The sequence below is a fragment of the Osmerus mordax genome, chromosome 28 (assembly GCF_038355195.1).
Source record: "Osmerus mordax isolate fOsmMor3 chromosome 28, fOsmMor3.pri, whole genome shotgun sequence".
Lineage (NCBI taxonomy): Eukaryota > Metazoa > Chordata > Actinopteri > Osmeriformes > Osmeridae > Osmerus > Osmerus mordax.
The window spans coordinates 365,420-381,656 of NC_090077.1; the positions used below are offsets into that span (position 1 = coordinate 365,420).

The following is a 16,237-nucleotide window of genomic DNA, read 5'->3' on the forward strand; positions in this document are numbered from 1 at the left end:
CCAGAGCTTCCTCAAGGTGAGGGGAGGATGTACAGAACTCATAATTAAATAAAAAGACGAATCTAAGAGGGTCAGATGGCTGAGCGGTTAGGGAATCGGGCTATTAATCAGAAGGTTGCCAGTTCGATTCCCGGCCGTGTCAAATGACATTGTGTCCTTGGGCAAGGCACTTCACCCTACTTGCCTCGGGGGGAATGTCCCTGTACTTACTGTAAGTCGCTCTGGATAAGAGCGCCTGCTAAATGACTAAATGTAAATGTAATCTATATGAGATAAACACACGAGAAGATGACAGGAAATATGCATAGCCCTGGCAAAGAACAACCTTGACAACAGTAGGAGACAGTGTGAAAATTCCTCCATGATATCCATGCAGGTGTGGACCAAACACCATGGGAGGCCTACCTACAGGAAGGAGGCCCAGCTGTACCTGCCCAGCCGGACCCTGCAGGGCCTGCAGCAGCACGAGGACTGGTACCTGGAGCTGCTCCACCTCCAACACCAGAAGAAGGAGGTAGCGTTCACCAGGATACTGCCCAGTCAGTCTTCCTGGCCCAATACAGGCCGTGTAGTGACTACCATGTCGTTGGTTGCCCCTTTGCGGAAATCACCCTTGGGCAGACTTAGGGGATATTAGACGCTTGTAAAAAGCTGAATGTCCAGGTGATTTGATAATATAAAGGTCTTTGTTTATTGGTAACTCTTAGCTGTTTCCAGAAATAAAGAGTACTTGTCTTACCTCTGGTTTCTAAAGTTCTGAGTTAGGAACTAGGACGTTTCTAACTGGGATGAATGAAGGATGAAAGGGTTCTAGCTGGCCTGTTGTTCCTCCACCACCAGGCGATCCAGAGGTGGAGGTCAGCCAGACAGCAGAGCAGGCTAGCCAGGCTGCAGGTCCAGGGTGAGGAGGAGGGCGCTGCCAGGAGGGAGGCCCAGGCCCTGGCCCTACGGCGCCAGGCCGAGGAGGAGAGGAGGGAGGCTGCCCTGCGTCTGGAGGACTGGAGGGAGCGGAGGAGGAGGCAGCAGGAGCAGGAGGAGGAGCGGAGGCGGGTGGAGGAGGTGCAGCAGAGGAGGAGGGCGCAGGAGGAGCGCAGGAGGCAGCAGGAGGTGAAGCTGGCTCTGGAGGCGCAGCTCCGAGAGAGGAGGGAGGAGGAGGAGGCGCAGGCGCTGAGGAGGGCTGAGGAGGAGCAGGGGGAAGAGGAGGAGAGGAGGCGGACGGCTGGACAGGAGATCAGACGCTTCCAGGAGAGGGTTTGTCAACAAATTATGTATTTATTAGCTCATCAAGTCCAAAGTAACAGGTCCTCACACAGGTACACTACCGTTCAAAAGTTTGGGGTCACTTAGAAATTTCCTTATTTTTCAAAGAAAAGCACTTTTTTTTCAATGAAGATAACATTAAATTAATCAGAAAAACACTATACATTGTTAATGTGGTAAATGACTATTCTAGGTGGAAACGTCAGTTTTTTTATGAAATATCTACATAGGTGTATAGAGGCCCATTTCAAGCAACTCTCACTACAGTGTTCAAATGGTACATTGTGTTTGCTAATTACCTTAAAAGACTAATGGATGATTAGAAGAATTAGAATTAGAATGCCAAAGGTCTCCAATGCTGTAATTGCTGCAAATGGATTTTTGAAGAACAATTAAAAATCAATTAATTAAAAAAAAAATCAATCAATTAAAAATAATTATTTCTAACCTTGTAAATGTCTTGACTATATTTTCTATTCATTTTGCAACTTATTTGATAAATAAAAGTGTGAGTTTTCATGGAAAACTGTCTGAATTGTCTGGGTGACCCCAAACTTTTGAACGGTAGTGTATATAATGGATTCATTTAAGAGACGTTTTTATCCAAAGTGAAGTACAGGGGGAGTATGAACTGTGTACTGGTGACACGTGCTGCGAGTTTATGTTTCGGTTTGAGGTCGGGTCAGAGTGTGATGTCGCTCTGGATAAGAGCGTCTGCTAAATGACTAAATGATGTCAGTTGCTCTTTGCAGGACCTCCACAAGATGGAAAACAAACTTCAGGAGAAACAACAGAAGGAGAAGCAGGAAGAGGAGAGACAGAAGAGGCTGGCGAAGTTGAAGGAGAAGGTACTGGGAAATAAACATCTTTAATCCTTAGACCCGCACCATAACTGAGGATTGTGTGGTTGGCTGAGTGGAGATGTTTTGTTTTTCCCCTCCTGAGGTGGTGGTGAATGCCAGCCGTGATCCCTCCAGAGTGTGTAAGCCCACCAGGGGCTGGGAGGAGCGTACCAAAGAGATCGGCCCCGCGGGGGGAGGGCCAGTGTTGCAGATGTTCCACAGGTAAACTTGCTCAGAGAAATCCATTCATTTCAGAAGTTTCGGTGGGTTGAGCCAGGTGTGGTTACTGTATGGTGGTGTAGCTATAAGATGTATGCACTGTTTCTATGTTGCTGTGGATAAAAGTGTGCTAAATAAATAAAATGTAATGATATGTCATTGATTCATTGTTTTAAGCTCTAATTTCATTGTTTTTTTCCAGGGCGGTTCCTACCTGGAGGCAAGGGCTGTGACACAGGCCAAGGGAGTGTCATAAGTAGATTATATTTGTATGCTTTTAAAGAAGCATGCTAATTGTATATAAAATGTACCTTCAGAGTCCGTTTCTTTGACTTGTAAATCTGCTATATTGCAATGTAATGTAGCATTTAATTGTATGAAACTTCATAAATTAAAATGATTTTTTTCGGGTATTCATGAATGTTTTATCTCTGTAAATTTTATATTCTTTATGGATCTTCAGTCAAATTCCTACCACCACCTCACCCAACTACCTATCCACCAACCTGGCAACCCAAAAGGCAGTCTACTTGTTTACGGATGTGATGTTGTCTTGGTTACGGAAGTTGTTGCTAGCTGTCGACCTCAAAGATGGCGGAGGAAGAGAACCCGCTTGCCGAATTTGAGCAAATTGACTTTTTAAAAGATCGTCATGTACGATTCTTTCAAAGGTCGTTGCAGGTGTTGCCAGAGAGATATTCGTCACTTGAAACAAGCAGGTACATAAATCGTAGAGGAAAGATTTTGTCACAATTTTCTCTTTACAACTTCCTCAGCTAGCGAAGCTAGCCATCCTTGCTGTTGGAAATGGGAGGCTAGAAGTCAAGCTAGCATGAGCTAACTTTGCGTGTTTCATTTGTCGGGTCACAGGTAATAGGTAATCGTTTTAAACTAGCTAGCTAAACAACTTTATGTAGCGGTGACTGTGATGGCAGAAACATTGTGTTGCTGTAGTGTAATGTGTAATCAGAGGTTTTTAGGAGCTCGTTCTCAAAGTGACAGCTACTGTCACGTACAGTAACCGCTGGCTTTCATCACCTATAGCCGGCTAAGTACATGATTACTTTTTAATAAAATTATTTCTGTGTCATAATTTAACCAATCCCAGAGGGTCCTCTTAAAGTTAACACGCATAACTACTTTCATCTGGCTTGATCCCCAGTTGCATATCTGCGAAATAATGTAACGAATTCTGTTGAGTCGTTTTTACCCAAAGCAATCTATACACGTGGGGATTCGAACCAGCTTCACCTTGATATGCAAGTCAAATACTCTGTAATATAGCTATACCCAAACCACCTGATATGACTGGGTTTTGCTGTGTCTGGTGTGGTTTTCTCCTGGGCAGGTTGACCATAGTGTTCTTCTCCTTGTCTGGCCTGGACGTTTTGGATGCCCTGGACGTGATAGACAAGCCCAGCATGATAGAGTGGATCTATTCCTTACAAGTCCTGCCCAGCGACGATCGTGAGTATCCTGGAGCTTTGACGCACTGTTCATACGTTACTTTGGATAGAATCGTTCTGCTAAATAGACAAAAAGGTCGCGTGAATGAGCCTGAACTACTTGATGTGTAGGGCTTTTGTGCTTCTGCCTGTACTGCACACACTAGACACTAGGGGTGTAACGATACACTCAGCTCACAATTCGATACATATCAAAATACTGGGTGTGCAATACAATACGTATCACGATATTTTGAACAACATTTTAAATGAAACTGAAATTCAGTTAACAGATTTATTTCCAAAATATGAAACACTTTCAATAATTTTCTTTGTTGTACATACAATTTAGTTAACTCAGTAGGAGCGATTTCTGTGAATGCAATGAATGCACACGACACAGGTGCAGAGTAGGTCGCGTGCTGGTTGCTCAACCAATAGGATCAAACGGACGTCATATTGTAAAAATATTGCCATAACTCTACGATACATATTGTAAAGATTTTGTATTGCGATATATTGTTCCACAATATATTGTTACACCCCTGATAGACACCCACAGCTGCCCCCTTCGTTGGGCTTGAAGGCAACTTATTTGGGCAGTGGCCAGACAGATTTCATATTCCATCAGTCCCACACGCGTGTAAATGACTCTCTGGGTTTGATCATGTGAATATTTTATAATCTTTCATCTGGACAGTCCTAATCACTCCCTTCAGCCATCTGTTCCAAGTCTCCACGCCTTGGGTTGAATTATTCATCTGAGGAACATGAATCTTACCAGGAAGTCTTTTTTTTTTTAGTTGGTGCACTGGAAAAGCTTCTGCCATATGTTACCTAAGTTTCTTTTGATTAGAGCCTTGAGACTAACAGGAATGTGAGATTTCGCCATATGTTAGCTAAATTAAATTCTAGGTGTTTATTTTTTGTAAAGCTGTTGTAAGTGTCACTCACTGTACACATCTTTGTTGACGAGCAGATTGAGTGTGTGTTGTAATTTGGCGATAAGTAGTGTTACATGGTTGCTATTAAGTTCATTATCTTACTTCCACACTCCTGGCTTCACTGCAGCCTCTTTGGGTTCAACTTTCTCATGGACACTAGATGGCAGTCGTGTACCAGAGTAATACCAGAGTAAAACACAGCCACCCCTCTGCGTAGGCACAGAAACCTACTGACGTTTTTCCCTCTTTGTCCTCAGAATCAAATCTAGGACGATGTGGTTTCCGAGGGTCGTCACACATCGGTGTTCCATACAGCACCAAGGTACTGCTGGCCACAACTAGGAAGTAACAAAGGACCAATATTCCTGTATTTAAGTCGATTTTTCGGGTATCAGTACTTTAACTTCCCTATTTATTTTTCTGACCACTTTTTACTTTCACTCCTTCACACAAGTATCTGTAAATTCTACGTATTACATTTTAAAACCAGGATCGTTACTTAAGTTTTAACCTGTATATGGTGGCATGATCAATATAACTTTTTTGTCATTGCCTTTTTTCATTTCCTGGCTATCAGGCTCAACAAACGTAAGATAGTCTACAAAGCTACCATGGAGCAAGACAGAAGGCAACAATCTTTTTTTTTTTTTTTTTAAAGGTTACAATTTTTTAAAGGTTGAAGAAATCACTCCTTTTGGCTTCTCTTTTCTCCTCTCCCCTCTCATCTCTCCTCTCCTTTCACTGTGTGTGTGGAAAAAAAGTTGAGAAAAAAAACTTCTGATCCTTGATCTTCCGCTGTACTTCACAGATGGGGAACTTCCCCAGATTGGAAATGTCTTTGGATAAAAGCTTCTGAATGAATGAAATGTACCAGCTGCTGTCTGTGTCCTGCCCAGGGCCCTGGGGTGGCCCACCCCTACGACAGCGGGCACGTGGCGATGACCTACACGGGGCTGGCCTGCCTGCTCATCCTGGGGGACGACCTGAGCCGCGTCAACAAGGAGGCCTGCCTGGCTGGGCTCAGGGCCCTGCAGCTGGAGGACGGAAGGTAAGAGGGAGATGATGGTCAGACAGGCAGACATGCAGACAGGCAGACAGGCAAGGAGATGGTTAGACAGAGACAGGCAGACAGGCAAGGAGATGGTTAGACAGAGACAGGCAGACAGGCAGGCAGGCGAGGAGATGGTTAGACAGGCAGACAGACATGCAGGCAAGCAGATGGGGAGATGGTTAGACAAGCAGACAGGCAGGCAGACAGGCATGCAGGCAGACGGGGAGATAGTTAGACAAGCAGACAGGCAGGCAGACAGGCAGGCAGGCAGACGGGGAGATAGTTAGACAAGCAGACAGGCAGACACAAGCAGACAGACTTCCTAACAGACAGGAGGAGAGACAGTCCGGGGTGACCCCGTGACCCAGCATGACCTTCCTCCCATTAAAGAGCGTCCTTGTTTCCTCCCCACGTCTCCAGCTTCTACGCCGTCCCAGAGGGAAGTGAGAACGACATGCGCTTCGTCTACTGCGCCGCCTGCATCTGCTACATGCTCAACGACTGGTCGGGCATGGACACACACAAGGCCACGGACTACGTGAGGAAGAGCATGGTAGGTCTCTCCAGAGAGATGCACTCTGTAGAAGGAGGTTTATGGTAGGTCTCTCCAGAGAGATGCACTCTGTAGAAGGAGGTTTATGGTAGGTCTCTCCAGAGAGATGCACTCTGTAGAAGGAAGTTTATGGTAGGTCTCTCCAGAGAGATGCACTCTGTAGAAGGAGGTTTATGGTAGGTCTCTCCAGAGAGATGCACTCTGTAGAAGTAGGTTTATGGTAGGTCTCTCCAGAGAGATGCACTCTGTAGAAGGAGGTTTATGGTAGGTCTCTCCAGAGAGATGCACTCTGTAGAAGGAGGTTTATGGTAGGTCTCTCCAGAGAGAGGCACTCTGTAGAAGTAGGTTTATGGTAGGTCTCTCCAGAGAGATGCACTCTGTAGAAGGAGGTTTATGGTAGGTCTCTCCAGAGAGATGCACTCTGTAGAAGGAGGTTTATGGTAGGTCTCTCCAGAGAGAGGCACTCTGTAGAAGTAGGTTTATGGTAGGTCTCTCCAGAGAGATGCACTCTGTAGAAGTAGGTTTATGGTAGGTCTCTCCAGAGAGATGCACTCTGTAGAAGGAGGTTTATGGTAGGTCTCTCAGAGAGATACACCGTAGAAGTAGGTTTATGGTAGGTCTCTCCAGAGAGATACACCGAAGTAGAACACACAGGACAGTGTACCAGGGTTGAGAAACATTATTAGTACTATTATTATTTTGGTGCTTGACAGGTTGTCTTTGGTGACATGTTTATTGGGAGGCTGATTTGACCTTTGACCCCAGCCTAGACAATGTTCACCCCTGTCCTAGAACCTACAACAGACGAGGCCTTCGCCTGCACCATTGTGCTGTCTGGGACCATGTTGAGTCATTGTGCATCACATCATCAGGGCTCTTTAGACCTGAAGCCCTCTGAGACAATATCATTTAGACACCGGCTGCTGTACCCAGAACAATAGTCCAGCGTTCTGTTACCTCCCCTCCCCTCCCCTCCCCTCCCCTCCCCTCCCCTCCCCTCCCCTCCCCTCCCCTCCCCTCCCCTCCCCTCCCCTCCCCTCCCCTCCCCTCCCCTCCCCTCCCCTCCCCTCCCCTCCCCTCCCCTCCCCTCCCCTCCCTCCCTCCCTCCCTCCCTCCCTCCCTCCCTCCCTCCCTCCCTCCTCTCCCCTGGGATCACAGGCGAGGAGAGAAGGGCACTATTGTCTCTCCTTTCCTAGCCTGTCTCTCTCGTCTCTGGTCCTTCTCTGCCCTCCTATCCAGTACAGTTCACCCAACAGTGGATTATATAATCCAGCTAGCCGGTTAGCCTAGCTCTAGTGCTAGCCTGGATGCATCTCTCTCTCATCATGGCGTTGCCATGGTGACGTGCCCTTCTTTTGATCCTGACTAATGTTGGGTCATTCAGCTCTGTTGGTTTGCTTTGTTAATTTGTTGGTTTTCTCTCCACAGTCGTATGACAACGGGATTGGTCAGGGGGCGGGGCTGGAGTCCCATGGTGAGTGTGTGTGTGTGTGTGAGAGTGTAACTTCCTGTGTACACAGGAAGCAGTATGTCCACTCACAGTTAAAGACACAAGACCACGTTCGTACTGGGAACACAACACTACATGGTTGGAGGAGGCTAAATCATACACACGTGTCTCACACACACACACACACACATACATGCGTGTACATACACAGTACATAATTGAAGTCCTATTAGCCTATCCCAGGAGGTAAACACCCCAGTATTAAAATCCCAGAAGGCTCTGGCACCGTCACATGAAACAGGAAGTGATTCATTACAGTTCACTCCCAGCCAGAACAAAATGCCTACCTTTATTCAACCACACTCTGTCTGAAGGTGTGATTATAAGTATTATAGATTCCACACCCTTATTTCATAGTGTATGTGCCAAGGGGAGTATAATACTAAGGCCAAATGCCAGTGTGTGCGTGTTTGTGTGTATTGGAGTGTGTATTGGTGTGTGTATTGGTGTGTGTGTGTGTATTGGTGTGTGTGTTGGGCCCTCCATAGTTATTTTCTGCCTGCACAGCCTCCCATTTCTGCTTCAGCTAAGATTTATACCCCCCCCCCCACAAACACACACACTGTTTCCGTGGTGATGAGCAGGTAGTGAGGGTGGGGTGACAGCTGAACACTGAGGGTTGTGATGGATGGAGCTTCTCTAGTGTGGATGATAAAGCCCATCATTACTTAAACACACACACACACACACTCTCTCTCTCTCTGCTGGAGTGCTCCTTCAGGCACAGGAAGGATACTGATGTGATCAAAGAGAGAGATTAACCAGCATAACATTGTGTGTGTGTGTGTTTGGCTGGCATGGGGGTGCATGTTGTCTGAGGGGCCCTCAAGCATACTGTACTTATAACAGAGTCACACCCTGTTATTTATACCTTGTCATTAAACTGCTGTCAGTGTACAGTCTAACCTGCCTGTCTGTGGGCCTACCTGTCTGTGGGCCTACCTGTTTGTCAGCTTTCCAGTGTCACTGTCAGGTCACTAACCTCAGCTTTCTGTGCAGGTCTGTCTGTGTGTCTGTCTGTCTGTCTCTGTCTGTCTGTATTTGTGTGTTGCTGTCACTGTCTATCAACTGACCCTGTCTTCCCCATCCCCCGTGATTGGATCTCTATTCAGTCTGTCAACATCACAGCCCGCCTCCCCATCTCTTGAAATCCATCCATCCCCTCATCCTCCCCTCTCAGCTTGTTGACCCCTGACCTCTGCCCCCCAGGCGGGTCCACGTTCTGTGCGGTGGCGGCGCTGAGGCTCATGGGCCGTCTGGAGGAGGCGCTGAGCCAGCGGGAGCTGGACAGGATCCGCCGCTGGTGCATCCTGAGGCAGAGGAACGGCTTCCAGGGACGACCCAACAAGCCCGTCGACACCTGCTACTCCTTCTGGGTGGGCGCCACGCTGGAGGTACAGCACACACACACACACACACTGACACACACTGACTTACATACACTGACACACACACACACACTAACACTCATACACTGACACACACACATACACTGACACACACACACACACACTGACACACATACACTGATACACACACGCAAGCATGCACACACACACACACACACACACACACACACACACACACACACACACACACACACACTGACACTCATACACTGACACACACACACTGACACACATACACTGACACAGACACACAATGATACACACACGCAAGCATACACACACAGACACACCTCTACGGCCCTGCATGAGAGACGATACTCAATGAGTCTGTTGAAATGGATCTCAAACAGTCCATAAGCTGTGCTGTTTTAGTCTCGGGTCCACAGGCTGCACATCACGCCAGCAGGCAGAGGAGGACCAGCCCTCCTCGCTCACACGCGTGCTCGGTGTACGGAAATCCCCTGCATACAGTGTTAAACCTGTATCCTACAGTTGTGGGTGTGGTCCGTGGAAATGTTAGGCACTGTGAGCTTTAAACACTGTCTGTGTGAGCATTTACAGACTAACCTGAGACTGGAACCTAACCTATCACACACACACACCCTAACAAGTATCACAGCAGCTTGTGTTGACACCAGTACTGGAGCAAAAAGCTCTGAGATATGATACCTGTACAGTACATCTTGATATGCATGTTCCATATCAGTGTGTTCTGAATGGGATATCAATAGAGGTACACTGACATGCGATATGCTGAAGTGATTTGTGTGGCTCGGCTGTTCGTCTTAAGCTGCACACCGGATCTTGTTGTGTGTAGGATGGATTCATCCTGCCACAGTGCTGCTGTTCTCTGAGGGAGGGGTCCTGCGCTCTAAGGTGTTGTGGTGAAACGTGCACCCCTGTCCTAAATGTAACCTTTCCTCACCCTCTCTCCTCACCCCTTCTTGCGTTCCCCATCTCCTTCTCCCTCCCGTTCTCTCTCTCTCTCTCTCTCTCTCTCTCTCTCTCTCTCTCTCTCTCTCTCTCTCTCTCTCTCTCTCTCTCTCTCTCTCTCTCTCCCTCTCTCCCTCTCTTTCTCTCTCTAGTTGTTGGATGTGTTTCAGTACACTAACTTTGAGAAGAACCGCAACTACATCCTGTCAACTCAAGACCGGCTGGTGGGAGGCTTTGCCAAGTGGCCTGACAGCCACCCAGGTAGGGTGGGGGGACTTAAGGTCTAACAGAGATGTGTTAAAAGGGATGTGTGTGTGTGTGTGTGTGTGTGAGAGAGAGAGAGAGAGGGGTGTTGGCCCCTGTCAGTGGAAACAAGCTGGTAACTGTACACTCCTAGGGAGAGGGAGATGGATGGAGGGAGAGAAGGATGGAGGGAGGGAGGTGTATATCTTATTGATGAGGTGATTATCGTCCAGCCAGAGCCATGGGAGAGCACCTTGCTCAGCTTACAGGGACTGCTTGTTCCCCAGCCAGGGGTGAGGCCAGGGGTGATGTTTAAGGGAGGTTAGGGGTGAGGATTGGGGTAGGAGGAGAACAACACACACTGAAAACAAAAGCCTCAGAGAGAGGGGAGGGAGAGAGGGAGGGTGAGAGAGAGAGAGAGAGAGAGAGAGAGAGAGAGAGAGGGAGGGTGAGAGAGAGTGGGATAGTGAGTGAGAGCATAATCTAGTCAAAGTCAAGTCTGGGTGTAAAACATCCTTGATTACGTTTTGGACAGGGATGTAAAATGTTTTGTTTTTTTGTATTCGATCATCTGAGAGTATTTTTTGATCTGATTATAAAGCTGTTATTGTGGAATCCCACAAGTCCGAAGCCTACGTGGCTAGGGCCAAAGTTCTCTAGAATGTTCTAGAAGCTCCGTAAACACAGCACATCACCGCAGCAAACAAAATACCTCTATCCCATAACGCCAGGAGACATGAATCATGATCAATATTAGAAATGGCTTTATAATTGATTTCAACGTCCCAGGTCCAATCCCATATCATTTAATTATAATTGAATAACGGTCCACTTTACTGCACTTCTGGCTCGCAGCCCCTCTTGGGGGAGGTGGCCCTTTAAGAGGGGTCAACATGCATTATGTATGTCTGCCTTACAGGGGCTGTCTTACAACAATACACCCATTCACTCACACACACACACACTCAGATACACTCACACACAGATACACTCTCTCTCACACACACACACACACACACACACACACACACACACACACACACACACACTCACTCACTCAGATACACTCACACACAGATACACTCTCTCTCTCACACACACACACACACACACACACACACACACACACTCAGATACACTCACACACAGATACACTCTCTCACACATACACACACACACACACACTCAGATACACTCACACACAGATACACTCTCTCACACACACACACACACACTCAGATACACTCACACACAGATACACTCTCTCACACATACACACACACACACACACACACACTCAGATACACTCACACACAGATACACTCTCTCTCACACACACACACACACACACACTGTTGTTATTGTTGCTTGTCAAGACAACAGCAGAGATGGTCTGGGCAGATCCGCGGTCTCTGTTTTCAGTTGATAATGAATGTAGGCTGCAGGGAGCTGCAGGGAGGTGCAGACCTTGGGTTCATGGAGGTCTGATCATTCTGGAAGCTTCGCGGGGGCTTCTTGGTCAGGCAGTTAAGGACCTAAAGCTTTCAGGAAATCGAACACTAAAATAGGATTTGGTCGGATTTATTGGCATCCTGTCAGTTATCTTGTCCAGATCAGTTTCATTCAGAAACACAAGCAGGATATGGTCTGAGGCTGGACCTGTGCACACAGAGTTATTAATGATCTTCCTTTTAAATAAATAAAATAATCATATTACTGAAACTGCATGTGATGGAGGCAGGGGCGTGGTGTGTGTCTTTTGTTTCGGAAGTGGGGCTGTAGCTGATCGTCCACACACACACACACACACACACGCACTCACACACTCACACACTCACACACTCACTCACACACACACACTCACACACACTCACACCCCAGGCTGCGGGTAGCCAGGTGTGGCCCTGCTGTCAAACTGGGTCAGACCTGAGCAACCGAAAACAGAGCTGCACGCCAGATCTAGTAGCTGATTGGTAAATGCTGTCTAACTATCACTAGCAGCTGCCTTTCCGTGTGTGTGTGTGGTGTGTAGTAGGTGTGTGAGTGTGTATTAGGTGTGTGTGTTGTGCAGGAGTGTGTGTGTGTAGGTGTGCGTCTGACCTAGTTTCTCCCGGTGTCGTCTCCAGATCCGCTCCACGCCTACTTTGGGATCTGCGGTCTGTCTCTGATGGGTGAGGCTGACCTGCGCAGGGTCCACCCTGCTCTCAACGTCACCCAGAGGGCCTTCCAGTACCTGCAGCAGCTGCACCAGACCTGGGCCAGCACCTGCACCTGACAGCTGGACACACAGACCGCCCCCCCCCTCTCCCTCCTCCCTCTCACCCCGTCCCTCGCCCCCCGCCCACGTCCTCCAGCCCTCACCCCTCGCCCCCCGCCCACGTCCTCCAGCCTGATTCCAAGCTTCCCAGTGTTCACCTCCACCACACCGTACCCCCTCACGCACCGGTACTGTGTTAGCCACTAGCACCCCCACACCCTGGCAGCCTCTCCTGGGGCCCCCTATCTAGCCCCCCACCACCACCACCACCGACTGTGACCCCCAGCTCCCCTCATCCCACCACCACCACAAGTTCCCCCCTAGCCATGTCTAACCCCCCCCCCCACCCCTGTCCTCAGCTACTTTAGCAATAGAAACCCTAGTCATCAGAGGAGAGAGGAGAGGACTCGCGCTGAATCGGAGGGGAGGGGAAAAGGCGAATAAATAAAAGAACGTCTCCATCAATTATTGAGGCCAAACAGGCGGAGTGGCTTCTCCCCTGGCCCCGCCCCCCAGGCCCCGCCCCCCAGGCCCCGCCCCCCAGGCCCCGCCCCCCAGGCTCCACTCAGCATCACCAGGTTGAACCGGACTCCAAATGTGTCTGCGTTGGTTTAGAGGGAAACATTCAACACACTTCTGTCTCTCTTTACTTTCACGAGACGGCTTCTGCGAAGGCACGGACGCCTAGCTGTTAGAATCCGCCTCGGTCACACGACCATCTCAAACACTTCGTTTAGAAGTTTTTTGCCTTGAATTTTGTTTGGTTGTGTTGTTGTTTTTTTTGTTTTTTTTATGTCATTTGTTTCTGAAGATGATTTCTGTTGTGAAGAACACAACAACATGGTGACTAACCACACCTCGTCAAAGCCTCTTGTGTTCCCAGAACTCACGGTTGATGGTCGTTGCGTTCCTGTCTGTTCTGTTAGCCGCTGTCTGGTGTTCTGTGAGTGAGCAGTCCTCTTAGCCAGTCACAGTCCTCGGCCCGGTCTGAGGTTAGGTTGATCGGGCGCCGCTCACGCAAACTTGATTCTCCTCTATGAAATGTGCCTCACGCAGCAGACTGGCTGCACTCTACCCTGAGATGCAGAGAGACCCCCCCCCCCCTCCCTTCCACACACAAACAACACACGCACAGCCCATCCCTAGCTGCCTAGCTCAGCTATCTTCAGTTCTGCTTCTAGAGAGCTGCAGCACTGCAGAGAAGCTGGTCTTTGGTGCGTTGAATGTTGAAGTAGCAGGCCTGAGACAGTCAGAATCACCTCTCGTCTCACGTCACTTAAGTGAGGCAGAAATGTGAACTCATGCTGCCACGGTGGTGGTTGTTGTTGCTAACAATGAGGCTAGCATCTATGGCCAAGTTAAGTGGATGTTAGGCTACCAAGTCCAATTAAAGATCAATGGACTAGGATCTATGCCTGAGCTAACGGCTAACCGCTAGGCCACCAGGTCCAAGTAGAGATCAATGGACTAGCATGTATGGCTGAGCTAACTGCTAAGCACTAGGCTAGCTGGTCCAGGGGAGGGTCTCTTTGCAGCTCAGGTGGTTGCAGGTGAGTGGGTTACTGGGTCAGACACCTGACACCTGAATGTTTGCCTCGTCATGAACTAGACTATACAAAAGCAAAAGTCGAAATTGAATTTATTTTTTCTATACTTTATAGAAATATTAAGTGTAGACTTGTATAAAAAAAATATCAAATCTATCCTGCAAGTGCTCAGTGTAATAACTGCTTACACTAGTGAGAAAGTGGAATTTGATATGCATCGTTGAAATGTAAATTAAACAATGGCATATTATTATCATGTCGAAATGATGGCTTGGCAGTATTTATGTGAAACGATTAAACAATATGCCTAATTTTGATTTGCACCGTCTTTGAATCTGTCTTCTGTTGAAAATGTATTTGAAACCCTCCATTTTGAGATTTGGATGCAACACGACCTAAGAAAGACTTCATGGATCAACATTAGTGTCTCCTTTTCCCTCCATGTCTTCATTGATTAAGCTCCAAGCTTTTATCTGGCCACATACTTCAGTCTGGGCAGCTTGCTAGCTCTCTCCCTGGTATTGATCGCTGTTTTAATCACCCTGCTCCCTGACTCAGCAGATTGGCTGATTAACTGGACTGTGGACCAGCACACAGGGCTCTGGGTACAGGACCAGGAAGCACACAGGGCCCTGGGTACAGGAACAGGAAGCACACAGGGCCCTGGGTACAGGAACAGGAAGCACACAGGGCCCTGGGTACAGGACCAGGAAGCACACAGGACCCTGGGTACAGGACCAGGAAGCACACAGGGCCCTGGGTACAGGAACAGGAAGCACACAGGACCCTGGGTACAGGAACAGGAAGCACACAGGACTCTGGGTACAGGACCAGGAAGCACACAGGGCCCTGGGTACAGGAACAGGAAGCACACAGGACCCTGGGTACAGGAACAGGAAGCACACAGGGCCCTGGGTACAGGAACAGGAAGCACACAGGGCCCTGGGTACAGGAACAGGAAGCACACAGGGCTCTGGGTACAGGAACAGGAAGCACACAGGGCTCTGGGTACAGGACCAGGAAGCACACAGGGCCCTGGGTACAGGACCAGGAAGCACACAGGGCCCTGGGTACAGGAACAGGAAGCACACAGGACCCTGGGTACAGGACCAGGAAGCACACAGGACCCTGGGTACAGGACCAGGAAGCACACAGGGCCCTGGGTACAGGACCAGGAAGCACACAGGGCCCTGGGTACAGGACCAGGAAGCACACAGGGCCCTGGGTACAGGAACAGGAAGCACACAGGGCTCTGGGTACAGGAACAGGAAGCACACAGGGCCCTGGGTACAGGAACAGGAAGCACACAGGGCTCTGGGTACAGGAACAGGAAGCACACAGGGCCCTGGGTACAGGAACAGGAAGCACACAGGGCCCTGGGTACAGGAACAGGAAGCACACAGGGCCCTGGGTACAGGAACAGGAAGCACACAGGGCCCTGGGTACAGGAACAGGAAGCACACAGGGCCCTGGGTACAGGACCAGGAAGCACACAGGACTCTGGGACCCTGGCTGTGTTTGTCTTGTGTAATGGGAGGTCCCATGAAGACGCTGAAATTATTTTTTTCTTCTTCGTTGGTGTCTGAGGTACAGGGTGGTGTTCAGTCCTGGGTTGAGTGCTAAGAAGACCTGCTGGTTGTCATCCAGTTCATCAGTTGGATAAACCCCCCCCCCCCCCCCTCCCTCTCTCCCCTCAAATGAGGTGAGTATCTTGTTGCTAGGTACCCAGACATAACAGACCCTAATTAGGACCCCAGAGTTGAGGTTCCCTCTCCTTGCTACAACATTTATCCTCCACTTTTGTATATCGAGCAGATAAGACTCAGAGGTCACAGCGTCATTGTTCCCTGCCGTCCTCGCGTGGCTCGTGTGAGTCACAGCCTGTATCGCGAGGAATATGACATAAAGGTGACAGAAAAATAGGATTGAACCACAGCCATATGGTGTCCTTCAACCTGATCAATGTAATCGTTAAAAACAAACGTTATGTTACTTCCTTTTACAGCCTTTATGGCTGTATGGCC

The 16,237-nt window shown here is 48.6% G+C and overlaps 2 protein-coding genes across 2 annotated transcripts in view; both read left to right on the forward strand.

The window, feature by feature from the left end:
* Nucleotides 1–2,607, forward strand: part of LOC136937799 (coiled-coil domain-containing protein 112) — a 4,038-nt gene extending 1,431 nt beyond the window's left edge. The window contains exons 6-11 of the mRNA XM_067230919.1: nucleotides 1–16; nucleotides 377–514; nucleotides 841–1,251; nucleotides 2,013–2,108; nucleotides 2,206–2,324; nucleotides 2,524–2,607. The exon at nucleotides 1–16 is cut by the window's left edge and continues 243 nt beyond it. Of these exons, the coding sequence (XP_067087020.1) occupies nucleotides 1–16; nucleotides 377–514; nucleotides 841–1,251; nucleotides 2,013–2,108; nucleotides 2,206–2,324; nucleotides 2,524–2,554 (811 nt within the window). The 3' untranslated portion in view covers nucleotides 2,555–2,607. The remainder of the gene's footprint in view (nucleotides 17–376; nucleotides 515–840; nucleotides 1,252–2,012; nucleotides 2,109–2,205; nucleotides 2,325–2,523) is intronic.
* Nucleotides 2,608–2,907: 300 nt separating this feature from the next.
* On the forward strand, nucleotides 2,908–12,759 carry pggt1b (protein geranylgeranyltransferase type I, beta subunit). Its single transcript, XM_067231276.1, has 9 exons — nucleotides 2,908–3,040; nucleotides 3,670–3,788; nucleotides 4,968–5,032; nucleotides 5,607–5,758; nucleotides 6,182–6,314; nucleotides 7,743–7,788; nucleotides 9,034–9,218; nucleotides 10,319–10,427; nucleotides 12,536–12,759. Exons 1-9 carry the CDS (start codon nucleotides 2,913–2,915, stop codon nucleotides 12,682–12,684), a joined length of 1,086 nt encoding a protein of 361 aa, XP_067087377.1. The 5' UTR covers nucleotides 2,908–2,912; the 3' UTR covers nucleotides 12,685–12,759.
* Nucleotides 12,760–16,237: the final 3,478 nt, after the last annotated feature.